This window comes from Teleopsis dalmanni, chromosome 1 (genome assembly GCF_002237135.1).
Source record: "Teleopsis dalmanni isolate 2A chromosome 1, ASM223713v2, whole genome shotgun sequence".
NCBI classification, from domain to species: Eukaryota; Metazoa; Arthropoda; class Insecta; order Diptera; family Diopsidae; genus Teleopsis; species Teleopsis dalmanni.
In genome coordinates, this window is record NC_051846.1 from 123,316,952 (window position 1) to 123,344,732 (window position 27,781).

General features: G+C 31.9%; 1 protein-coding gene and 1 long non-coding RNA gene across 2 annotated transcripts; both read left to right on the forward strand.

Annotated features, from left to right (window-relative positions):
* Positions 1-5,518: 5,518 nt before the first annotated feature.
* On the forward strand, positions 5,519-27,781 carry LOC119665876 (structural maintenance of chromosomes protein 3-like). The gene is made up of 3 exons (XM_038075130.1): positions 5,519-5,641; positions 5,696-5,810; positions 27,633-27,781. The coding sequence occupies exons 1-3, from the start codon at positions 5,627-5,629 to the stop codon at positions 27,779-27,781; spliced, it is 279 nt and encodes a 92-aa protein (XP_037931058.1). The 5' UTR covers positions 5,519-5,626.
* On the forward strand, positions 20,606-22,282 carry LOC119668346. Its single transcript, XR_005251482.1, has 3 exons — positions 20,606-21,409; positions 21,484-21,910; positions 21,972-22,282. It is a non-coding gene; the product is annotated as an uncharacterized LOC119668346 (long non-coding RNA).

A 27,781-nucleotide genomic window follows, 5' to 3' on the forward strand; every position in this document is an offset into this window, starting at 1 on the left:
ACAGACAGATTACTTTTCCATCCTAACCCAACAATGAGGCAGCTACCTAATGACGAAGCCACACATAACAGAAGATTGAAACGCTTATTTCCATCAGAACTAGCAAACTAACTAATATATTCATAGTAAATTCATAGCAGTCTATTTAATTGACTCATTTATTATATCATCTATCCATTAATTTTAATTATTTTATAATACTTAGTTTATATAATTTAAAGAAAAGTTTTCTTTTTATCCACTATTAATAGTTCACTCATGTAATTCTTAATCTTGTTTTTGAATTATTACTTGAAGTTCCATTATGTAAAAATGTATACTAAATGCTAAATCTTGGCAGTTGTATAATAAAGGGAAGCAAAAAAAAAAAAAAAAAAAAAAACTCATGTATATCCCCAGCTGCTGGAGAATTGCTCGAGTAGTATTCCTTCCCAAAGTAGGGAGAACGATACACTGCAGCGCTAAAGATTATAGGCCCATTAGTCTGTCCTCCTTCCGTCTAAAAGTACTGGAAAGGGTTCTTGATCTTCATATCAGAAACACAATAAACCCCGGACTTCTTTCTTCATCACAGCATGCATATACTAAAGCCAAGTCTGTCGATACGGCGCTTCATGTACTCATTTCACAAGTTGATCATGCCATCTCTCTCAGGGAATATACACTTGCAACTTTTCTAGACATCGAAGGCGCTTTCAATAATGTGTGCCCAAATGGTATTGTTAAATCTCTTTCAAATCTAAACCTTGACGAAAGTCTGGTGAAGTTTGTAGAGGTCCTTCTCAAAACAAGAATTATCACCTCCGACATCGGAAGTGTTAAATCATGTAGAACATTCTGTCGGGGAACACCACAGGGTGGGGTGCTTTCCCCACTTTTGTGGAACATAGCGGTTAATACCTTGTTAAAACTCTTGGAACAATCCGGATGTAGCGTAATAGCTTATGCCGATGACATTGCTATCGCTTCATCGGGTAAATTTCCCCAGGTTTTATCGAATATTGTTAATTCCGCGCTCGTCACGGTAACTGAATGGTGTAGGGAATTTGATCTTGATATTAACCCCGGAAAGACGGTGGTCATTCTCTTCACTAGAAAATACAAAATTCCTTCTTTCTCCCTTCCCAACATAAAAGACATTACACTGAGCTTAAGCTCGAGTGTCAAATATCTGGGCCTCATATTGGACTCTAAACTCAGCTGAAAGGCAAACTTGGTTGAGAGAGTCTGCAAAGCTACATGTGCTACTTACTGTTGTAGAAGAGCTATATGCCGCAGCTGGGGTCTTCAACCTCGTATTTTAAATTGGCTCTACACGGCCGTTATTGAACCTACTCTTCTCTACGGGGCTGCTTTCTGGTGGCAAGCTACTGAAAAGCCATGTCACTCAAAAATTATTGACAAAACAAGGAGAATATCCGCTTTACAAATCACTGGTGCTCTGCGCTCCACTCCTACAAACGCTCTTTTCACTCTGCTTCACTGGCTGCCATCTCGGCTTTTGTAAAACAGGAAGCTAAGATTGTAGCAACTAGACTAAATGCTCTTTCACGCTGGTCTAGAATTGATATAGGACACGCGATCATACTGAATCAGGATCTACCAGCACTCTTATCAATCGACTATAAGTGTTCCTACCTAGACCAAAACCAGGGGTTTAAAGTTCTCATACCTAGTAGAGAAGACTGGACCCTTGGTAGAGTATCTATCCCCAATATAATAGATATCTACACAGATGGCTCGAAAATAGACAAACGAGTCGGTTGTGGCATTTTCTCGGAAAGACTAGGTCTTAGTGTCTCGCTTCGACTACCTAACTACTGTAGTGTCTTCCAAGCAGAAGTAATGGCTATCCATTATGTTGTAAAATGGATCCTCGACAATCGCACCTCCGAAGAAAGTTATTCAATTTTCTCGGACAGCCAGGCTGCCATTAAATCACTGGTAAGCACCTTAGCCTCATTAATTATTACACAAAATTGCCGTGCTTCCCTAAACGACCTAGCTATGTGCGCTAACGTTCAACTTATCTGGGTTCCTGGTCATAGGGATATAGCGGGTAACTGCAGGGCTGACGAGCTGGCCAAGACTGGGGCTCTTCTCCCTGATATTCATTTATTAGAAATTGGCGTTAAACTTGCAACAGCTAAACTGACAATTAAACAAAAATATCTAAGCATTGCTAAGCAACAATGGGCAAGTGAGCCCAGTTGTCACATTTCTAGGTCGATTTGGTCTAACTTGGATAAAAAGCGTACGGGTCAGCTGCTCCAACTAAAGAGAGATCTGCTCTGTACTACGGTATCGGTGCTGACTGGTCATTGCTTAATAGGGATGCATGCTATGAGACTGGGTCTTCCTTATAATGACCTTTGTCGCGGTTGTGGCTCTGAGGACGAGGAGGAAACTGTGTTCCATCTCATGTGTCAGTGCCCATCTTTAGCCAGAAGAAGATTAAAAATCTTGGGGGCCCCTTTTCTGACTGATCTGACTGAGCTGTCATCCTACAATGTGAAGGACCCAGTTAGATTCATAGAACTGTCGGGTTGGTTCTCATTCACCTAATGGGGGAGTCATTGCCTCTCTGTTGGGCTTTGGTCGTATACTGATCACCTTATCTATATACGAACATCGCTTTTTCCTTGTGGTACCACAACGGGCCGCCACTCCAACCTACCTACCTACCTGCTGTTACTGACTTTTCCTGTCTTTGTTTTGGTTTTAATTTTGGGGGTGAATGAACTATTACAAAGCTCACTTGACTTTTACTGCCACCAAACTATGACTTGCCTTTTGGTATTTATTGTTGATCATTCCTGCTTGGCAATGCTATTCCCTCTCACTAAGTCAAATTTTAGTGCAGCTTTTAGAGGAATTCGCCTTAATTGCTTGAACAAAACAAACAAGACTTAAACCTAAAAGCTTTACTTCTTACCTTCTCTATTTACTACTTTTGTTTTCTTTTATTTTCATTGATAGGTTACGTCATTGGCTCCGCCAACACTTCACAGTATCCAATTAATTGGTCTATGTGATCAAATTTGTATCGTTATTAATAAATTGCAAAATTCGACAGTACATGTCTCATAAGTGTCGCAAATAATTATCTATCCCACGGTACACTTCCCATATTACCAAATTTGTTTAATAGTGGCTTCAATCGACACTTTCCAATCATTAATTACAAAACGTAATTCTTTGTAACTATTCTAGTTGCAGAACAATTAAAGTATCGAAATAATATTTTATCCCACGATACTTTAACTTCCTCTTAATAAGCAAAACAAAATTTCCTAATTTCACTGCTCCAAATTCAAATTCCTAAATCATTAAAATATTAAAATAATATTTTAATTCATAGTAATTTCCATTACAAAATCTATTGCATTTGAGCATTTCTCAAACTGCATCACCATTTCACATAAACAATGTAATGACCCTCATTTGTCAACAGGTTACCAAATTTTTATTGTTACCTCTCATCCACTTTCGCCAATTATGATTTGTAAGTAGTATGTTATATAAGATATTGATTTTGTATTTAGAATTTAGTCTTAAGATTCCACCTAAGTGAGCATATGTTTAATTATTAATAAAATAATTTTCATTTAAAACAAAATTTGTTTTTAAACAAAAAATTAAAATAAAATAAAATTTTAAACAAAATTAAAATTTGTTCGTGAATTTATTTTTATTATAATTATTATTTTTTTTTATTCACCGAAGTGAAACATATAAGTTGCGCGCAATGCACGTTGTAAATTTATTAAACTGAAATTCTTTCAATAATGAGCGCAAATATAAATAGAAAAACTTCATGCAAATATAACACATTTTAAATTCTATAAAAAAAAATTACTTGTGGACTATATAAAAAAAAATGAACAGCATACTTAACAGTTATGCGCAAAAGTAATACTGTTGGTGGTCACATTAAAAAAAACTTGAAAATGTCGGCGATATAATTAAAAGAAAAAAATAACTGAAATACCCCTGGAAGTTGTATGAAGTCCGAGGTAATGTTAATAATATCCATGTTAATTTCATTGTATTTACATTTTACTTCCATATAGGCCCACATAACACATTCATAAAAACGCTTATGAATTTTAAATTGCGTTGCAGAAATAGTCCTTTATATTCCAATTTGTTGGTATATTAGTCGTAATTTCAGAGTTGTAAGAAACAGCATTGTCTGGTTGAAGCAAATTGGTATCACATTTTAAATATGTTAAATGCTTATTTTTGACATATTTTTTTATTGTGTTGTGTACAATATGAGTTATAAAAATTATAAATACTAAAAATTAATTAATTTTAAAAAAAATAAAACAAAATTAATAATAGAAGAGCAATGGTTTGGATCTTTTATTTTATATATTTATATATATTTATCTTATATGGTATATATAAACAAATTAATTTATTTATGCATTTAAATGTATTGGTAAATGAAATCCTCCTAAGATTTTAAGGGACGACCACGGTTGCCACTTATGGTACTTTAGTACCAAAATTGGTACTTTTTTTTTTTTTTTTTCGTTTGGTACTCACTTTCAAAAAATGGTACATTTTTGACGACCCAACTTTATTGTGGATATTTAAAATTAATTTTTTTTATAAATGCAACTTTGCACTATTTTATATTTTGTTCATTTATAACACTATAAAAAACACAGAACGAGAAAACAAAAAGGTTTTTTACAGAAATGGTACCTTTTTAAACCAATTTTGGTACCCAAAAAAATTTTCAAGTGGTAACCGTGGGGACGACTGAAATTTTACAACATTGACATAATTTTCCAGTGAACATTCACAACAAATTGATTTTAGAATTTGATTGCTCTAAAACTTAAGACGTAAATATTTTTGCCAGCAATGTCTTACTTTCAAGACTTTAATAGCATTGAGCAAGTTACAAGTATTTTTTTCTGCTCTGTAATTGAAATATCGGTAATAATAATATATTTTAAAAGCTTATTTAATAATAATTCTTTTACAAATATTTATTTGTCTAGCTATAATCGTTGGTGCCTTGCATAAGCGGTTATAAATATCAAATAAGAGATATACGATCGAGTTAAACTTTTTTATTTGCATTTATATTTATGTTATATAAGTACTTTACTTTTTATAAGTACTGTCACAATTGCAATCAGGATATTTTGCATATCAATTCATTAAAATTAATTAAATTCGTTTATCTTAATAATTAAATTATATAAAATATATACTATATATATGAGGATATACATTATTATACATTATATATATAATGTATATATATGAGTATTAAAATTGCGTAAAATAGTGAAAGAGTGACATTGGGTGGTATAGTTACGTATACTTAATACGTGTGTTAAAAATGAAAAATAAATATTTGTTTTCAGAAAAGAATTCTTTGCTTATTTTCAAAACTAGAAGCACTCCGTTCTCTATAAGATCTTCTCTGAATAAAAGTCTTCGTTCCTTACAAGTAGTTCTCTGATATATAATCATAATTATCTGGCAATATTTTTAAATTCAGCGTTCCTATGATTAACGTTGCATAGTTGGCTTTGTGAATCGCGTCAATAATAAGTCCTCGTAGTGATTTGTATATAGTACATAGATTTCAAATTGAACAATGCATATTAGACAAGTATAAAATATGTGATATATGTGATAACATAGGTACTAATTAATATAATTTTAGATAATAATTCAAGGCTTCAAGAGTTATAAAGATCAAACGGTAGTAGAGCCATTTGATAAGAGGCACAATGTTGTTGTTGGAAGAAATGGCTCTGGAAAAAGTAATTTTTTTTATGGTAAGCACTGCAAATATGCGAAACCAATTAAATAAAATTCTTGGGTTACATATTAAAATATCTAATATACGATTTGTTTGTCATACTGCTATTTAAATTTGGTTTGTTTAAATTTAGTAATGTTTTTGTCAATATATCTTGAGAAAATTTAAGATGATATTATGAAGACGTGCAATATGACAGTGAAGTGTACCACAAAAAAAAAACAAATATTTTGGTAGCAATGTAAATACTAACAAATGCAAATGTTAAAGTACCTTCGTAAGGGCCATGTTATGCAGAGTGTCTCGGGCACGGCAAATTACGCTCTTTCGGGCTATGCCGAAAATGCATGTTATGCAGAGTGTCACATCAGTATTGCCAATTTTGTATTTTTACTACTTCTTGGTTGTGCCTAAATTTTAAAGGAAATTTAGATATGCTCACTTTCAATTTACCACCAAAAATAACTCGCATAAAAAAAACTCATAGAGGCTGTAATAATGTTAATTTATTATTATATTAACTTATAATAATTGTTAACAGTACTTACGCGTTTCTTTAAAATCGGAAAGTGTAATAATTATATTATTAGCGATTTGTAAAAAAAATGCTGTGTTGCTTACTGCCATTTTTTCTCCAAAACGTACTAGAATTGTAGTAGTTTGCTCCTAAAAGGCACAAATTTTGAAATTTATTACTAAACAACACTGTTTTGCCTTAGTGCCGGGGCACAAATACGCCGGCTCTCATGCCGGAGTTCGAACGGCCATATTGTTTTTTCTCTCACTCTCAAATTTAAAATTTGCATTGAAAACAAAAACAATTGTACTCATGCCGTGCCCGAGACACTCTGCATAACATGGCCCTAAGTAATTCAAAATTACAAAAAGAGTTGCCTAGGAGCGTAACTGACTTCAATTTGAGAGAAAACTCATCGAAAGCAATGTGTAAAAGTCATTTCCCAAAAAAGTAGTATGCCCTTAGAAGTACTTATAAATTGCTCGCGAATAAATGGACTTGAGGGGTCTTTAAGGCCCACTACAATCGAACTTTGGGAGTGTTTTAAATGTTATTTGTCTATAAGAAAAGTAATTTATTTGACAATGGTTTTTTGTATGTTTTATACAAAACAATTTTTCTCATTACCGGCTTTATAAATTTTGTCTGCCAATGAATTATGGCTTTGCCCCAGCTATCAGCTAAAAAGTGGTTTGTATTTTCTTTACATGAATAATTTGTGTGGTATAATAACCGTTAAATTGTATTGAATGAAATATAAAATCTCTTAGCGCTCCTAAAAAGAACAAAGCTGTTTTATTGCTATCCGAAACAAGTACGAGTTCATTTACTGAGTTACCAGTAAATGAACTGTTGCATTATGAGAAAATAATTTGATTTGTGTAGATATTAAAACATGATGTATCGAAAGCAATCTACCGACATAACTGAAATTTTTTTGGTATCACTGAAATAAAATTATTTAATAAAATTTATTTTATTTAAAACACAAACTCAAATTTATTCTCAGAATATTACATCCTGTTAGAACAAATTAATATTATTAAAGTGTGAATTAAATTTCACACTAAATTTCAAAGCACTATAAATTCACAAATGTCAAATGTCAAAACATAATTCTGGTGCATGCCATTTTTCGCCGCGAATATAACACAAGCCTGCATCAGAAGATAAGGGAAAGGTGAGAAAAGAAAACAAGTGAGACAAAAATATCAACTAACACAAGTATAATAATAAATAAATAGGTAAGGCGAATTTTAACAAACGGTAATTAAAACAAATAACAGTTGAAGCAATGTACGCGCCACGGGAAAAGCTTCGTTCGATTTAGTATAAATAAAAATCACTTGTTGAGAAACTCTCAAAGGTAGTAATAAGTTTTTGTAAACAAGTTAGTAGAACTGTAGTCAAGGTAGTTACATACATCTTGACTAGTAGTCTTGTGTCACGTCTAGATAGTTATATACGTTATATAAATCACGTCAAGGAAGTAACATACATCTTGACTAGTGATCTTGTATCACGTCAAGGTAGTTACATACATCTTGACTAGTAGTCTTGTATCACGTCAAGGTAGTTACATTCATCTTGACTAATAGTCTTGTATCACGTAAAGATAGTTCCATACATCCGTTCGAGAGCATAAATACAACGTCTGCACAAATTATCAAAACACAATCTTACACAAACATATTGAACATATTAAACTAATAATATATTATAATTATATCAATTTCTTTTTCTTTTTGAATTTTCTTTTAAATAAACAAAATCCATTAAATTGTCTTTGACTCCCGAAAATAAAAATTATATTGCAACAATCCCTGGACAACGGCTAAATATACCTCAATGTTAGCAACGGACAAAAACATGTCGTTACAATTGGCGCCCAAGCAGGGACCTGGTTGGTCAAACACGGAAGTCAAGACTATAATGGAAGGGAAAATTAAAGAACTAGATAAGAGAGAATATTACTGAATATTGCAAGAGGAACAATGTCGGCGGAATCAAGAGGAATACCAGAGAATGATATAAGTTCTATAAATCCTCCAGTGTACTCAAATCTACAGATAGTGGAATAAGTACAGAAATGGTTCTGCAGATATGACGGTGGCAAGGATCCATTGGGTTTTATCGAGCACAAAGAACTAGCAGATATGTACAGCATTGATGTAAACTCAATTTCTCGCGCAATGTCCTTCTTGAAAATAAGGCGCTGACATGGTATCGCAACAACAATTTTCGTTGGCAACTCTCGACAAGTTTTAAAGTTGATTTTTTAAAGTTCTTTACCTAATCTAGATACTTCGATAAGCTAGAGAACGAGGTATGAACACGACTTCTAAAATCAAAAGAAAGTTTTTGAGATTATTTATTTGACATCAAAACTCTAATGCAACGAGCCTGTATTATTCAAGATTCTCAACAAAGCGAATATATCGCAACATGAACGCTGATTACCAAAGGTACGTCGGAGACGAGGAGATCTTAGATGAATTAATGACAGTAGTTGATGACTTTGAAGCACTTCAAATAGAGCAGATCAAAGCAAGTCAAAGCAATGAACAAGAAACGAGCATGAGGCAGGTGGTAGTTGAATTCAAGCAAGCAATCCCATTGCAGTATACTATGATATGAGTGCAACCAAGGAAAATACCGAAGAACATGTCCAACAAAAGAAGCAGAGCAGTCAGGAACAGAATCAGTCCAACCTACATTTAACAATGCGAATCATGCAGGATCGAAATTATCTAGAACAGCATCCGATACCACTGAAATAAACTTCACAAACACAAGCCGATAAATGTCTCATACCTCAACAACAAGCACTGCAACGCATCATTCGAGAAAATTCAGAAGTATTTTATCCAGCCCGAGTTATGCAAAGTTAAATTCAAGCGCATGAAATACAACCACAGCAAGATCTGCAACGCGTTACGCCTATCGAAAAAAGTAAACAAGGACTTAGTAAACATCGAATTTCCAATACATATTCTATAACATACAAGACCAAGGAAACGTACAACGGCAAATACAAAATGTACAACAATCTCCAGAGCTAGAGGTGCATGAAGAAAATTCGATTATATACTCGATAGGCTTGGTGGGAACCTCATGAGAATACGTACCTTATGAACTAACGTCAACAGAGACCTCGCTAACACCACGACTCGTTGTCTCTACATTATGAATGCCATAGTGAATCAGTTTCTAATTAAAAACGTCTTTGCGGCTGAACAAAAACAAAATGAACAAAAACAAAAAGAAACCACCGAATCTCAGCGCAAAGTAAATCTATATTTGTACGACCAAGGCAAATCTTATACGGAGATTGGAAAAATAATGGATAGAAGCGCTATACCATTCGAAATATTGTGCAGAGTAGCAAAGGGGTGATATCGTTCAAAAGTGCATAGCACACAGGCGACCTAAAGCCTTGAGCGACCGTGATCGCAACATAATAATAAGAAAGGTGAAGGTCAACCCAAAAATATCTTCAATCCAAATTCCAGCTGAGGTTAGGCGAGAGTTTGGCTAGTTATAACAGTCGTGTCACTAGACGAAAACCGAAAGCCAACCAACAGAAACGTCTAGCTTCTGCAAAAGCGTACTTAAGCAAGCCAATCCAGTTTTGGAATAATGTTATCTTCGCAGATAAAAATAAATTTAATATCTTTCGATCTGATGGCCACTAAATAGTTTGGAGTAAACTAAACACCGAACTGCAAAAAGAAAATCTTGCAATGTCTGTGAAACATTGTGGTGGAGAAGTGTTTGTACATGGCTGTATGTCCGTTGCAGGGGTCGGCGAATTGGAATTCATTGACGGCATTATGGACAAAAAATATTGTTTAGACATCCTCAAGAGAAACATCAAAAAAATTGCCTAAAACTTGAGTTTACTTGTCACATTTAGCTTCCAACATGATAATGACCCAAAACATACGTCTTATGTTGTGCGTATGTGCCTCACTCATCATGTAAACACACATTACCGCATACACCTCAATCTCTAGATCTCAACCCCATTGAACATTTGTGGGAAGAATTGGATAGACGACTAAAGAAGCACACTATACAACAAAATCAGCACTGAAGGTGGCTCTGCTTGAAGAGTGGCAAAATATTGGGCCAGAAACCACACAAAAATTGGTTTTATCGATAATAAGGCGACTAGAAGCCGGTATCAAACAAAAGGACTTGACCACGACATATTAATTGTTATCGTAAATATTTTTTTTAAATTTGTTTTTTAATTTTTGCATTAACTGTGCAGATAATTTTGTTCAGCCAAATTTAATTTTTTTTTGGGTTATTAATTTTAAAAATTGAAATATAAGAGAAACTAAAATGAAATAAAATGAAGTTAAAAGCAAATTAAGCATTTATCTAAAAAAAATTTTTGTTGATTAAAAATCGCATCATTAACTGGATAAAAATAGTGTTAAAGCACTGAATTTAGAAATACGCTCAACATATCTTTTTGTCTCCATTGCGGATTCAATTGAACTTACCACTCTATGTGCTTGGTCAATTGCTAAGTACGTTTTACAAAATCCGAATTAGTGGGCAAGGATTAATTTTTATTTGTAACAAGCGGGATTGCAATTGTTTTTCGAAAATATTATATCATTTAGATGATCAGCAAACAGATATACTTTCTGAGTGCTTGTCTTTGCGATCAAAAAGTTTTAAATTTTCATTGATTTTTATTAATAAAAAAAGTAATAGGAGTAACCCGTGTTACTTTTGGCTGTAAGCCCAATTAGAATGTTATTAAATGAGTAATTTTTAAACGCTTTAATTTTAAAATATAACCTTTTGGTAATTTTGTTTGATTTTAATTTATTCAATGCCGATCTTCTTTATTGCCAAAGTTTGCGCTTATGACTTATTAAATATATTATATTTTTTCCTGCTTTGTATAGAACTGGCATTTGTCTTCAAGCTGCATTTTGAATATAGTAGAATCTCGCAAATTAGAACCATTTGGTTTTTTGAGTAGTTCGAATTTGCGAAAAGTTTTAATTTCTAGACTTTTTTAATTCGTATAAAAACTATCAAAAACTTAAAACTCTACATAAAAACTTTACTTACAGTTGAAATCAATTTTAATTATGTATTATTGTTTGAAGTGATCGGTAGTTTGATTGTTTTTTAGGTTTAGTCACATTTTTTATAATGATATCGTTACGGAGCGTTAAAAGATTGGTCATGTGGTCAGTAAGAAATGGGTCATTCTTTTTGCACCAATTTATTAAAATATTGAGGATTTTAATTGCTTCAGAACATTTGCTGGGGGATTAGGAACGTCATCTTCATTATTATTTAAAGTACCATCATCGCTATTGCACTCATATTCAGATCCGTCATGAATAACATCTCTGTTCCATTCTTCGATATGCTTTATACAGATCGAATTATTTGAGTCCAAATTGGCTAGAAGAGCCACATTTCTTTGGATAGCTTTAGTGTAGTTCTCATTTTCCTTAATTAAATGCGCAAGTGGCATATCATCATCGCTGTCATAATGATCAGAGTCACAATATCATAACTTGGACCAAGAATTTTTTAATAATTTTCGGGGCATCTCATCTCAAGTCTGTTTCAGAGAAATTATTGGATTTCGAATGGAATGATAATTTAAAAAATTTATTACTTCACCACCTTTAGCAATAAATTCGGCAAGAAGCTTATTTCTATAATTAAGTTTTGTCAACCTTATAGGATTTTGGAACATTGGTTGCACAGCTGCTGTTACATTTGGTGGAAAGAAATATTCAAGAATGTTTCCATCATCCCTTTGAAGTTTTTCTATCGGTCTCATGCACCGAGAACTGTTGTCAATAAGTCGAAGAGCCTTCGGACGCAATTTATTTTCTAATGAAATCGGTAACCTGTTTAACAAAAAATATATTTTTTAATGATAAATTTAAAAACAAAGGAATTCTTTATGTTTACTTCTTTAATAAATATCTTGTGAAACCACTTATGAAAAATTCGCGATGCCATTCAAACATTTTTCAAAAAGTTATATTAGAGTGGGTTATTGAATCCATTGAAGCATCTTGGCTTCTTTGCTTTTCCAATTATTAATGGCACTAACTTGTGTGAGCCATCACACAAAGTTCGCCAAGTAAGGCGTTCTTTTTGTACTTTAAATCCAGAAGCGTTGTTTTTATAAACAGCAACAAATATTTTTTCTGGAAAGCATCGTTATCAGTGCTTTGAACGCTGATGCATCATTATCAGGATATATTTCAGCAAAAATACCTTCAGCCTTCGTCTTTAACATTGGTCTATTAAGTGTACCCTTGTTTTTATGCTGATGTGAAAACCACTTAAACAGATATTTTTTCAACAGTGGATATTCTGTGCCAAGCAAAGATTTGTTGCTTCCTTTTTCATAAGTATCAGAAGCAGCAGCAATTAAAGCCTCTTTTTTGGATTTAGTGTAAGTGATAGCAGATTTTGTTACACTGTACTTCAAAATAATACGCTTGGACGCCCTTATCAAGTCTTTCTAATATCTCTGCTTTAATTTGCAAAGATAATATATTTTTTTACGCTTATTTGACATATTTTTTTAAACTTTCACTCTTTCAAAAGTACATATGTACGCCAGTACACCTCAAGCAATTAATTACTAATGCACATAAGCATGGCAAAATCTTGCATATCTGATTAGCTTTTAAATTAGCTTTTAAACGGTCAGAAATTGTTTGTTGTGCAACATTTAACATTTCTGCCATTTGCTTTTGACCCAAAGTGTCATCTCCATCCAATATCGTTTGCAATTCGGCGTCTTCAAACTTTTTTGGCGGTCTTCCACGTTCTTCATTTCTCACATCAAAATCATTATTTCTCAACCGTTGAAACCATCTTTTGCATGTCGCTTCTGATAGAGCATGATCACCATATGCCTCGACAAGCATTCGATGCGACTCTGCTCCACTTTTCTTCAAATGAAAACAAAAAATTAATGCTTTCCGCAAATCATCACTTTCTGGTACAAAATTCGACATTTTTAACACGATGAAAAAATATGATGTCTGTTCAATGACTTCAATGTATACTAAATATATTTCACACATGTCATAGCAAACAAACAAAAAAAATAACGGCTCGTTCACAACAAATGTTCCCTGTTGGAACATTTGTATCGTTACGCTCAATTCATACCGGTACACCTGGTATAATGATCAGATTTTTAAATATATATTATAATTAAATTATTATTGTAATAATATTAAAATAATATTTTGTAATATTTTTAAATATTTATTTGTTTATTTTATCCAAACGAGGTGACCAATTTTTCGAATATGTTTTAATAAAATTATTATAATAAATATAATATATTCAAACACAACAAATATGTTATTGTCAATTTAGATTTTAAGTAAAATTCTATAATTTTTTGTAAGTGCTGTATGAATTTTTTTGAATCAATAAATTATAATAATATAGAGGGGTTTTGAATAGCAAAGAAAGAAATAAAGGACAAACACAAAAATTTATTTTTAATTTTATTAAAGTTTGGCTGACCATACAACGCTGTTTCGAGTATTGCCAAGTACTCTTCATCAGTGGTCTTTGGAATAATCGAATTTTTATTTAATTAGTTTATAGTCCGTATATAATTTGTTTAGACTGCAAGTGCCAGGCTTAGAACTCGTGCCTGTCAAATTAGAAGCGATGACTAATCGTGTTTATTCACAAGAAGCCAAGGCTGCACAAACTTTCAATGCTCAGCTTTTCCTAACCGCGAAAGCGGATTTGTATAATAACATAGCATAGCTTCTTTGTAAAAAGACTTACTTCTTTGTATAAGTAAGTGGAATCTTGTTCTTTTGCAATATGAAATTAGCAAATTTTAATAAATTAAAAAAAAAACATCACTCTTTGCTCTCTTACATATTTCGCATTTCTAAATCTTAATTCCCAATAATTTTATACATATTTTTTCTATAATGACATTTTATATTCTGAGATCAATAATTATGTAATTTTTGGGTATTAGATCAATTAATTACGTATATGGGTCATTCTTTTACAACTCGGACACCTTTTTGATTTCATGATCTCTGATTTGTCTGAAACTTTTTTTATGAGCTGCTTTTATAAAATAAGATGGCCCCGTATCTCGGGAAAAAATTTTGTGATTTTTTTACTAGGAGATATGGACCCATGGGGTTTTGAGAATTGGCATTGTAGACATATTTTCAAATGAGTATATCTTAAGTTCTATAAAAGACAGGAACTTAAAATTTACAGTGTTTCAAAGATAATTGATTGTACTTTTATGAAATTGTTTATATTCAAGTACTTATATTAACCGTTAAATTTCAAAAAAAATTTTTTTCTTAAAACTATTAGCTATATTTTCATTTTTTATATTTTATTTAGATTCAGTTTTAAATTTTACTACGAAATAAAAATTAAAACGATACCATCTTTTTTGAAATTTTTTAATATATTTTTTTCTCCCGCAAAACACATCAAGCACATGCGTACTACATTTCCATTGCATGAATTTTCAAAGAATATGCTACAAATATTCTTTTATAATATTATTGATTTCGATTAGTAATAAAATTCTACATAAAACTCAAAAATTTTTGGACGATATTGTCATTAGAAGTACTTTTAAAAATTTATTTATCCTTCATATCAGACCAAACGAACACATACACACGATTTTTCAGAAAAAAGAAAAAAATATTGTGTGCCATTTCTCAACATTAAAAGACTACAAAGCTGAAGCAAATAAGTTAAAACATCGCTTTGAATCAGCTACATCAGTTAAAGGCACATTAAAATATCACTGCTTTATTCCAAATTCCAAAAAAGTATTAATGGCAAAAATATATTTTCTTCTTCAGATATTACAGATTATGTATCAATAATAAAATGAGTATTAATAAAATCGCTATGAAAACCATACAAAAAATATTTTGTTTTTAGCTCCTTTCTAGATAAATCACACCGCAACTTTTAATGTTTTTTATTAACAAATGGAATACAGTGATCACAAATTTAATTAAATCAATTTAATTAAATCAATTGAGACAGTGACTCTAAATAAAAATCAAATAAAATCGTGCCCGATTTTAAAAGATAAGTGAACCTTTTATTTAATTAAAACATTTGTTTTTTATCATAAAAAAAAGTTTAACTTTGCAAAATTAATTTGTTTTGAATTTCTTTATTAATATTTCTCAACACACATTTAAAACAGCTAATAGAGACAGTATACGAGTATAAAGCTAGAAAGCTTCACACAAATAAAGAAAAAAAAGTGTTGTAAATTGACTCAGAAATTATACCAATTACAATTTGCTTATTGTGTAATTTATAAATAAATTTTTTTTCTGTTTAGTTTTTTTTTCTTATTTTTCTTTCGTAAAATATTAAATTAACTTCTAATTACCGCTTTAATATAAAAATTGGTAACTCCAACACTTAAACAATCAGACATTTTTCAAATCTGTCATAAACACAAACCTTATTTTAGGCTTTGAACTATGATCAGCGAATAGCTCAGCTTAAAAGGATGCAAGATGCCATGAGGAATATTTCATCCCCTTCATGTAATAATGAAAGTTAAAACGTAATATTAAATTTTTAACAGAAAAAACAAGTCTCTTAGAAATCAGTTGTGAAAGGCTTAAGAAAGAAAATCAAAAACTAAAGGCAGAAAAGAATAGTTCATTATCACAGAAGAAAGAAACTGATAAGAATGCTGTTGATACAAAATTAGATAGCACGAGTGTTCAGTACCACACTTATGAAGAGGAGTTGGCGTTAGAAACTGACTGGATATTGAAACAAAAACGTCCAACTAAAAAACGAAAAGCTGAATCTTCTCCAGAGCTTCATGTTTCACATGATAAAAATACAAATGCCAATCTGAAAACGAAAATTCTATTAAATATTAAAAGTCCCAAAGTGCATTCTCCCCCTCCAATAATGATATCAGGAGTTACTGATTACATAAAGATTTACGAAGACATTAAAAATACAGCAAAAACTGATTTTTCATTCAAGCTTATAAATAATGGGAAGTAAAAGCTCAATACCAGAGAAGCAGATGACTACAGAAGCATAACAAAGCTGCTGTCTAATGCTAAGATAGATTGGTACTCATATGAAGATAAACAAACAAGACCTATTCGTGTTATTTTTAAAAATCTGCATCACTCCTGTGAACCTAAACTTATTGTCGAGAACTTATAGAGACAAGGGCTCAAAGCCATAAGAGCAAATCGGAAATTTAAATGGAAAAGAAAGTAGCCATTAGATATGTTTCTGCTTACCTTTGAGTGTATTGAAGAAATTAAAAAGGTTTACGGAATAAATATAATATTATCTACTATTGTCTCCATTGAAGCAGTAAAAAGACCAAACCAAATACGTCAGTGTAAAAATTGTCAAACTTTTGGTCACACAAGGAACTACTGTTCAAAACTGGCAAGATGTGTCAAATGTACGGGAAAGCATCCAACAACGAGCTGTATAAAACCAGCAGAAACTTTACCAAAATGCTGCAATTGTGGCAAATCTCATCCAGCAAACTATCGAGGATGTATGGTAGCCAAAGATCTACAAAAGATGCGAAACAAAACCGTTCAGAAAGATAACCTAAGTAGTAAGCCAGATAAACCCAACTATGCTGAATATATAAAAAAATTTGCTAGTTTCTAAATTAACACAAAATTATGAAAAACCTTCATATGCTCAAGCGCTGTAATAATAACTCTCAAAACCCTGGAGAGATTTCTTCAACCTTGCAGTTGTTACTTCAACTGCTACAAAACCAGGAAAAATTTAATAAAGTTTTAGATGAACGGATAAGTAAACTAGAACAGATCCTTCCCAAACACCGAGTGTAAAGCAGTCTTCAATAAAAGTTATGCTCTGGAACGCAAATGGGCTGCTACATCAACAAAATGAACTACAGACTATTCTTTACAAAAAGTCCGTCAATATATGTCTAATAGCAGAAACGCACTTTACGAAGGAATCACATATAAAATTTAGAGGTTATGAAACTTACCACACTACTCACTCGAATAACAATGCACGAGGGGAAAGTGCAATTATAATAAAGGAAACCATCAGTCACTATAAAGAGAAAAAGATCAGCTGCAGCGAGTTTCAAGCCACAACCACAACTGCCGTGTAAGCAGTAAAACAACCTATAAAACATAATCCTCCTATTAAAGCAGATGGTACAACATGGACCAAAAGTGACGAAGAAAAAGCAAATTTATTCGCAAAATTTCTTAAGGCAACATTCTCAGTAAATGATGATGGAAATAATCTTCCTACGCATAACTTAAATGCATTAAACGAAGCAATACAACCAACTTCGCCAAGGGAATAAAAAATGAAATAAGAAATGTGAAACTAAAAAAGGCTCCTGGTTGAGATCAGATAACCGCTGATATCTTAAACCAATTCCCTAACAAAGGAATAATCAAACTATGCAAATTAATTAATGCAGCTCTGCGCTTAAGACACGTCCCAATTTATTGGAAAGTGGCGGAAGTACTTATGGTACACAAACAAGGAAAACCTGCTAATGAAGTTTCAGCGTATCGTCCAATTTCTTTAATACCCGTTTTATCAACAATCTTTGAACGAATTCTCCTTCATAGAATACAGATTGTACTAACAGAAAATCAAATAGTTCCGAGTCATCAGTTTGGGTTCCGAAAAAAACAAATACACAGAATATGCGACAAAATCGAAAGAGCTCTTAAAGTACAAAAATTTGCACTGCAGTATTCCTAGACGTATCGAAAGCCTTTGATAAAGTTTGTCACAAAGGACTTGTGCATAAGATTGAACAGTGGTTTTCGAAACAGATATCCCAAATTATATGGTCTTACACTTGAACCAATTGAAGCCAGAGTACCGCAGGGAAGTATACTTGGCCCAATTCTGTACCTGATTTACACAGCCGACTTGCAAGTCCCATCAGAATGTGTCATTGGCACGTTTGCAGATGATACAGCGATCCTTACCACTGAAAACACCATAAACTAATCAACAGAAGCAACGCAACAAATTATGAGTTAAACTCAAAAATGGAAAATTGAACTTAACCAAGCAAAATCCGTCATTGTAAATTTTACAAACAAAAAAATCAACTATTTGCCGATAACTATGTGCAGTGCTCGAATACCATACTCAAACACAGTTAACACTTCGTTCAATAATGTGTGTGACTTACTAATTAAAACACAATTTTTTGCCAAAATTCGTTTTTATTCATAAACATAGTCCCCTTTTAGGAAGATACAATCATTCCAACGCTTTTGCAATCTTTCGATACCGCCTCTGTAAAACGATTTTTCTTTGCCTTCAAAATAGGCGTTAGTTTCGGCGATTACTTCATCATTTGAGCCAAATCTCTTACCACGGTGCATCTTTTTGAGGTCTGCGAAGAGCCAGTAGTCCCTGGGGGCCAGATCTGGAGAATACGGTGGTTGCGGCAGCAATTCGTAGCTCAATTTGTTCAATTTTGCCATCGTTTTCATCGACTTGTGACACGGTGCATTGTCTTGGTGGAACAAAACTGTTTTCTTCGCTGTATGAGGCCGTTTCTTTGCGATTTCGTTTTTCAAACGCTCCAATAACGCTATATAATAGTCGCTGTTGATGGTCTTCCCCTTCTGGAGATAGTCGATGAATATTATTCCATGCGCATCCCAAAATACAGACGCCATAACCTTGCCAGCCAACTGCTGCGTCTTTGGTCGCTTTGGGCGGTTTTCACCGGCTGCTTGCCACTCAGCAGACTGCCGATTTGACTCTGGAGTGAAATGGTGGATCCATGTTTCATCCATCGTAATGTACCGACGCAAAAACTCCGACTTATTGCACGTAAACATGTCCAAACAGCTCTTTGAATCATCGATTCGTTGTTGTTTTTACTCCGGTGTGAGCAAACGCGGCACCCATTAGGAAAACACCCATTACATGGTGATATCTGTAGAATGTCAGCAATCTCCCTCACTTTCACTTTACGGTCGGACCTAATGATTTTCAGTGTTTTTTCAACGTTTTCCGGAATAACAGCGTCATTTGGCCGTCCAGTAGATGGAATAACATCGGTGTCTGTAGGACAACGTTTGAATTCGGCATACCAATAACAAATGCTTTTTGATGCAGCAGAGTCCGAATAATGTTTTTCAAGCCATTCCTGGCATTGAACAGTATTTTTTTTCATTAAAAAACAATGATAAATCAGCACACGGAATTGTTTGAATTCATTTTTTTTTTTTGAAAACTCAAAAGTAGCGTCACTTAAAGCACTGTAACTTGTAAATAAATGGTCGGATTAAGATATGATTTTGATAGTAAGCCTAAAAAGGTTGCCACTTTCGAAAAAAAATATTTATTTAGTATTAATGCCGCCATCTATGTGTCAGTCACACACATTATTGAACGAAGTGTTAAATATCTTGGCATGAACTTAGATGCAAAGTTGAAATGGAAAGAACATATAAAGAAAAAACAATTTCAACTAGAATCCAAATACAAAAATATTGGCTTCTTGGGAAAAAATCACCCGTCTCTCTAAACAAAATTAATGATATACAAGCAAGTCTTAGCTCCGGTGTGGACGTATGGAATCCAGTTATGGGGATGTGCACTAAAATCCTCTATTCAAATCATCCAAAACTTTCAAAACAAAGTTTTAGGAAATTAGTCAACGCTCCGTATACTGACCTCCATCGGGATTTGAAGACCGAATCTGTGGCTGCAGTAATTCAAAAGTTCGCGGTAAAGCACCACAAATGATTACAACAGCATTCAAACGAAACAGTCAATCATCTGAATAATACATCTGGCTTGCTGAGGAGGCTTAAACGAACTAAGCCTTCAGATCTACTCCCGAATTAGTAGTCCAATAATAATTTAGATTACTACTCTATTAGCACTAAGTCTTTGACAACTTGACAATTTTAAAACGTATTCTGTACTTGAACTTGAACTAGTCGTAGTCAAATGAAACATGTATTTATATTGTATTATTGTGTTTATTGTGCTTTGCGGGAGAAAAAAAAATATCAAAAATAGATGGTATCTCGAAAATTTGTATTTCGTAGTAAAATTGAAAACTGAATCTAAATAAAATATAAAAAAATGAAAATTTAGCTAATAGCTTAAAGAAAAAATAATAAAATAAATATAAACAATTAATAAATATTAAATATAAACAATTTCATAAAAGTACAATCAATTATTTTTAAAACGCTGTAAATTTCAATCCTTAACAGTTTAATGGAACTACCACTTTAATACAGGTTTAGCACTTATGTACACATTGTCTTTTTGTTTGACTGGCTCTATTGCATACTTCATTACAAAGGCTCAGCTCTGCTCACTTATTTATATGCCATGTAGCAGCTATATGCCTCGCGCAAGACGGTCAACGTTCTAAAGTAATGAACAATATTTTATATTTCTCTTCCATAAACTTTTACAGTTTAGCGTGGGAATAGAAAATAATAAAAGATAGCGTGGTCAGCAAAAAGCTAAAGCATGTACACACTTCAACAGCTTTTTTTGTAAACACATGTTCAACGAATTGAAAGTTATATGGTCAGCCAAATTTCAATAAATTAACTACAATTTTTGTGTTTGTCCTTTCTTTCTTTTCGTGTCTACCAGCTCTCGAAGAAAGGACACTAGAACACCTCTCGAGTCTATGTTCAGGTTTGGTCAGAACTAGGCTTAAGTTTCTGGGGACTTCCTTCTTTAACACACTGGGAAATATCTTTAACATTAGCATTGGCCAGACCCCTGCTTCTGGCTGGTTCTAGCTTGACTTTCTAACCATTATTACGACGATTTGTGGTTTCAAACTGACTTTCTTATCTAATTAAGGAGTATTCGTTCCTCCCTCCACCGCAACTAACTAACAAACTAATAAATCAAAGCTGGTGACAAAAAAGCTGAATTTCATTTAAAAAAAGCCGCAGTTTTTGGTCAAAAACTCCATCAATATCATCAACTAACCACCGTACTCTCCAGATATGGTCCCGTGTGACTTTTTCCTCTTCCCCCGAGTCAAATTCTAGGTTGACTAGTAGTAAATTATCAAATAGAAAAGTATTTATTCTTTTTTCTTTTTTTTAACATGCGCATGGATAAGTTATCGTTAAGGGAAAGTGATAGATTAATTATACAAGAGATTATACAAGAAATTATTATTTTGGCAAAAGGCACGAATACCAATAAAAGAATAAAAAAATTGCATAAATAAATTGGATGGAAAACCTACAATAAAAATGGAGAGATTTGCAAAAACATGCTAATAAAAAAACTTATGAGATTAGCAAAAAGAAGCTGAATTTACAAACGATTAGAGGCATTATTCGATTTGGCACACGCAAATGCACTTGAGATGATAACAATAGAAAACGATAAGAACTTTTTAATAAATCAACGGTGGGAGGGTCGAGCTGGTTACATGTATGGTCTAGATTATTAAGAAATTCGAAGAGAAACAAGAAGTGAATAAAAGTATGAAATACTTTTACAAAGAAGAGAACATTGCACATGGCAAATGAAAGAATTAGGTAAGTATTTTTTGCTTGATTTTCTAGAAAAGTAATTAAATTATTGTAACATTTTGATTAGAAACTGTGTCATTACCGATATCATTAGAAAGTGAAAATTCTGCGAGTGATAACAATTTAGACCTACACCACGCACAAGAGCAAGAAGAAATTTAGAAATTGTAGATCAGAAGTTTGCAGCTGTTCTTATTGCTGCGAAATTAGTGATTGTGATGCTATTCGTCTCATTATCGCCATAATCGAATCATTAGGAAAAAAAATTCCATACCCATTGTTCGACAAAACCTGCGATCACAAAAAATAGAACACTTAAAAAACAGTTCAAAGTTTGTGTGCTAAATGCAGTTTGTTTGCATTGGGATGGAAAATTGCTGTCAGCTTTAGAAGGTAAACAAAACATGAACCGTCCACCAATTATAATCTCAAATGTGTCTATTGAGCAATTACTTGAAGTACCTGAAGTATACTTGAAGTATAAATTGATTTTTGAATGGGGTTTGCAGGAACACGTGCAACTTTTAGCTTTTGATACGACAACAGTAAACACTGGTCGTTTCAACGGAACTTGCTCAATTATTGTAAAATATTTAGAAATAAATCTTTTGTATTTAGCTTGCAGACTCATATTTACGAAATTATTTTTAAAAGTGCTTCCCATGCTAAGATTTGAAAGTCTGACAGCTCAAATGTTGAACTATTTCAACGATTTCAAAAATTTTGCCCGAAAATAAGTGTTCATATTTTTACAGTTGATTTACAAAATGAAAAAGTAAGACAATCGTTGAACACAGATGATGTGTTACGAATTACAAGTTTACTTAATAAGATTCTTAAGGATAACCAACCAAGAGATGGTTATAGAGAACTTCTGAAACTTGCATTAATATATTGAGGAGAAAAGTCGAACTGCAGCTTAAAGTTTCAATCCCCTGGGGCTATACATTACTCAAGATGGATCGCGAAAGTCATATATGCATTAAAAATATTTTTATTTACGAAAGAGTCCAAATTGCCTGCAGAAAAAAAAATGCTCTTTGCAATATATGTATATTTATTACTAAAGTATATGTTGAAGTATGGTTTAATGCTTCGTCACCAATCAAAGCTCCTTTTTAAGATTTTAATCATCTTTTTACTCTCAGTCAATATGAAAAAATTGATGAAGATATATCTAGAGCTACTTTAGAGAAATTATATAATCATCTTTGGTATTTAAGCTCCAAGCTTGTTGGTTTGGCATGTTTAGATTCAAATATATCACCTGAAATAAAGAAAAAGATGGTTTCGAATTTGAATTTAGATAGTGATGACAAGGAAGTCAGGAGAGTGTCAACAGATCGCGTAAAAATAACTGAAATCGTCGAAAAGGGAATTGAACAGTTTGTATACAAACATACTAAAAACATTTTTAATCGCTTCAAGTTGTGCGATGACTTCATGAAAATATATCCCACAAAATGGCATGAAGACCTTGGGTTTATTCAAGCTAAGAAAACGCTTTTAAGCGTTTATAATTCTATTTTAACTATAACTATAATTCAATTTTAACAAAAAATGAGAATCAAAAACAGTACATATTAAAAATTGTTAACGATTACCGCCGTTACTTTCTAAATTGTATCAAGGATACTTTGTTCCAGCAACTTTAACTAAAATAATAAAAATTATGTCGGAGAAACCTAGAATTAATACTTTTTTATTATTAGAAATATTAAATTTTAGAAATATTGAATTTATTTTAAATTTTTTGTAAAGCTGAAGCGGACAATTACATTCATAGTACTTGCAAAACTAGCAATCGGGTGACTTCGGCTTATTTTTTCTTTTACACAATAATTATTAGAAATACAGAAAAATTGAATAAGTGGATTGTTTGTTTTTAATAGATCTATAACTTTTGGAAAGATAGTTTTTATGTAAAATTAAACATGTTGAACTAAAACTTTTCACAGATTTTTAATTTTAGTAAAATAAACCGATGTGGGAGTGCCGTCAACTGATTTTTCAAAAAAAAAAAAAAAAATTGCCCATATACCTTGATGGCACCCTAATGTGCATAGCAAAATATTAAACATAAAAAAAATTTTTTTCAATTTCAGATGTGTAATGTTGGTTTCTTGTTTTATGAGACGTAACTTTTTACTTTTGTGTTTGTTCTTGTTATATGTACAATTTGTCAACATTGTGTTTGCAAAACGAAAAAATGTTACAAATGTTTATTAAAAATGATTTAATTTTGAAATAAAAAAAAATTAAAAAGTTTACAAATAAATTAAACATTTTTCTTCATATTAAACTAAAAATTATTCAAAAGTATCATTAAAACAATAAAATAATTCAGAAAAATAAAAATAACACCAAATTTGTTGTGTAAACATTGTGTTTGCAATTTTGCAATTTCTTATTTTTAACGGGACAGAATACCGTTAGATGTGTCTGAGTATTTTTGTTTGTTATGATATTCTGCAAAAACTGTTCAGTTTCTTTGTTATTTAATAAAATAGTGTTTTAAGTGAAGGAATAACTAGAACGCACGTGATTAAATATGCCAGGTAAAAGAACAAATTCAAATTATATTGATTTAGTATGTTATAATTACTACCTCGGTAAATCTGCTAAGGAATAAAGTCTAATGTTTAATATTAGGTTAAGAACAATTTATATCATAAACAGAGTTGAAAATGAGAATCGCATTAGTTTAAAACCAGCGGGCCACTGCATTAAAACATTGTCTGATCGCCATATAAAAAGAATATTGCGAATAATTGACAAAAATTCTCAAATTTCCTTACGATCATTGGCATTTGATCTGGAAAAGCACTTTGATATTGTTGTTAGTCATGAGACAATAAGAAAAGTGCTATTACAAAACAATTATTCTTCAAGAGTTGCACGTAAAAAACCGTTGTTATCTGTTCAAAATATTGAAAAACGGTTTCAGTTTGCTAGTACACATTTAAGGTATGATTCAGAGTACTGGGATGATGTAATTTTCTGTGACGAAGTGAAAATCATGCTTTATTATAATGCAGGACCCACAAGTTTGGAGAAAACCACTTCAAGCATATCAAAACAAGAATATTATTCCCACTGTTAAATTTGGCAAACTTTCAGTAATAGCAAAGAATCTATAGTACAAAGAAGCGCCACGCTCATACAAACGAAATACCCACTTTATTTTGCTGGTGGATTTATAATAAATCCACCCAACCTCATGCAACAATGTTCGATCGAATCATAACTGGTATGATGTTCAGTTCAAACCTATATGTGAGTCGAGTAAGGCTGACAAAAGCCCGACTGCATACGTATTCAATCATACATGCAACCCTCTGTATTACATTATACGCATGTTTGTATGTTTGTTCGCTGTAAAATGTTCAAGCGATCAAACAGCATTTCAGTGACGAAATCAAAATTATGTACATTTGATCATTTTTTGAATTTTATAGTATAAAACAAAAACAAAATTACCTGTTTGATATTGTTATGAATTGCAGTGTAAAAACACAATACGAATTTATTTGTCTCAAATCTGATTTTTTCATTCTATGAACTTTTATATTTAAATGTTGTCCATGCGAAATTTAAATAGTTTTAAATCGGGAAAATATATTTTGGATCTCTTACAATGAGATAAACAACACTTATTACCCGCAATCGTTTTACGATTCATTTTAGAGACTTTAAACTTTTTGAACAAATCAAACTAAGTATGAATAAATTTTAAATGTCTAATATAAATGTATATGGATACCAAAAAACTGTATAATGTTTATATAAACTTTCAATATTTTTTTGGTTTTAAGAATTGTAAAAGACTTTTTTGTGAAGTCTTATTTACGTCTTATTTACGTCTTATTTAAAACAATATTTTTTAAAATAATTACAAAAAGTCACCAAAAATTCAAACTATTAAGACCTAGTTCCATTTGAGATAAAATATATGCACAAATGTGTGCAATAAAAACATACATATTTATATGCTGCAGATTTTATGTCTCCAATATCACATTCGTACATACATAATGGTTTTTGTAGAGCATCATTTGATGCAATAAAAAATAATATATTATATTACTCTTTACTCCTATGATATTGGCCTTTCCAGTACAAGAAAATAAAGCAACAAAGTATATGGAAAAATCGTTTCAGGGATTTCTTTACTATTCATTTCGTCACTAATCAATGTATATTAATAAACAAGACAAATAAAAACAAGAATGGCAAAAGAAACAGGCGTATAAAAACAATTGTGGGTTGCAATGAGTTTGAACTGAACATCATACCAGTTGTGATACGATCGAACATCGTTGCATGAGGTTGTGTGGATTTATTATAAATAAAGCGCGTATGGTCGTTTTTAAAAAAGAAAGTTGCTGGAAGATAACTACTTAACAAATCGCAGTTGAAGGTTTATGTTAATGGAGAGTGGGTCAAAATTCCCCTAAATTATGACATTAAAAAGCTTATATCATCTTTGAAAAGCAGACTGCAAGCAGTGGTAGAGGCCAATGGCTCACATACAAAATATTAATTGATATTGTATAATTTATTTAAATAACTTTTATAAGCAATAATTAATTACAATGTAATTTGCAATTTTGCAATTTTATTGTTCTAATGATACTTTTGATTAATTTTTAGTTTAATATGAAGAAAAATGTTTAATTTATTTGTAAACATTTTAATTTTTTTTTATTTCAAAATTTAATCGGTTTTATTGTGCATTTAATAAGCATTTGTAACATTTTTTCGTTTTGCAAACACAATGTTGACAAACTGTATACCTATGTTTGATCTTCTAGCTGTACAAAATATTGACTTCAAATCAAATTTGTTTTATCAATTCCTATTTTTTCTCTTTCAGATTCTTTTTTTAAAACTAGTAGTTTGTCTGTCAATATTATTTAAAATGTATTTAAGATGTTTTTTTTTTTGGCTTAAATGATTGTCTTATTATATGCGTCGAAAATAGTTTGTCAAGATCTTTGTTATTTCTATGATTACATACTTCTAAAATGCGCAAATGGTCTCTCAATATCAAAGTTTTTTGAAGCGTGCAGTTCTACGGATTGTAATGTAGCATACATGGTTCATAGTCTAAAACTATTCAATTTACTCAAAATTTGTATTTGTTGATTTAATGCTTCTATAATAGATATTACCCAACTGAATGGAAACTAATGGCATGAACTAATGTAAAACGAAAACTTTCAAAAAAATTCATACAAAAACAAATAAAATCTAATGTGAATCCAAATGTGGTTCTTCGCTTCCTTTCTTTTCCAAAATATTACAGATATGTCATCTGTAACTTTTCTCAACAAATGTTGAATTGTTAGAAAAATATAATTATGAGTACTATAATTCCAAAATATCCGAATATATGATAGAGGCAAAAAAATCCCCAGTATCTCAAAAACGGTTCATCTAAATCGCTCAATTAATTTACGAACTTGTTTTGGCTGAAGTTTTTTGCGTAAATTGTATGTCTTTGAAATATTGAATCTCGGAAACTATTGAAAATGAACTTTTATTAACTAGTTAATAAAATCCGAACTTTATGGAACGTTCTCAGAAAACATCGTGTATATATATTATGTTTTAATTTTAGTATGTAAGTATTTCGTTTGGTTTCATAAATTTATATAATTAATTAATGTATATGTAGAGAAAATTTAATTACAATATCTAATTTAATTTATGCTTGCTATTTCAGCAATACAATTTGTACTAAGTGATGAGTTCACTCATTTGCGACCGGAGCAGCGTCAAGCTTTACTTCATGAAGGAACTGGTGCTAGAGTAATATCAGCGTATGTTGAAATTATATTTGATAATTCCGATAACAGAGTACCTGTAAGTTAA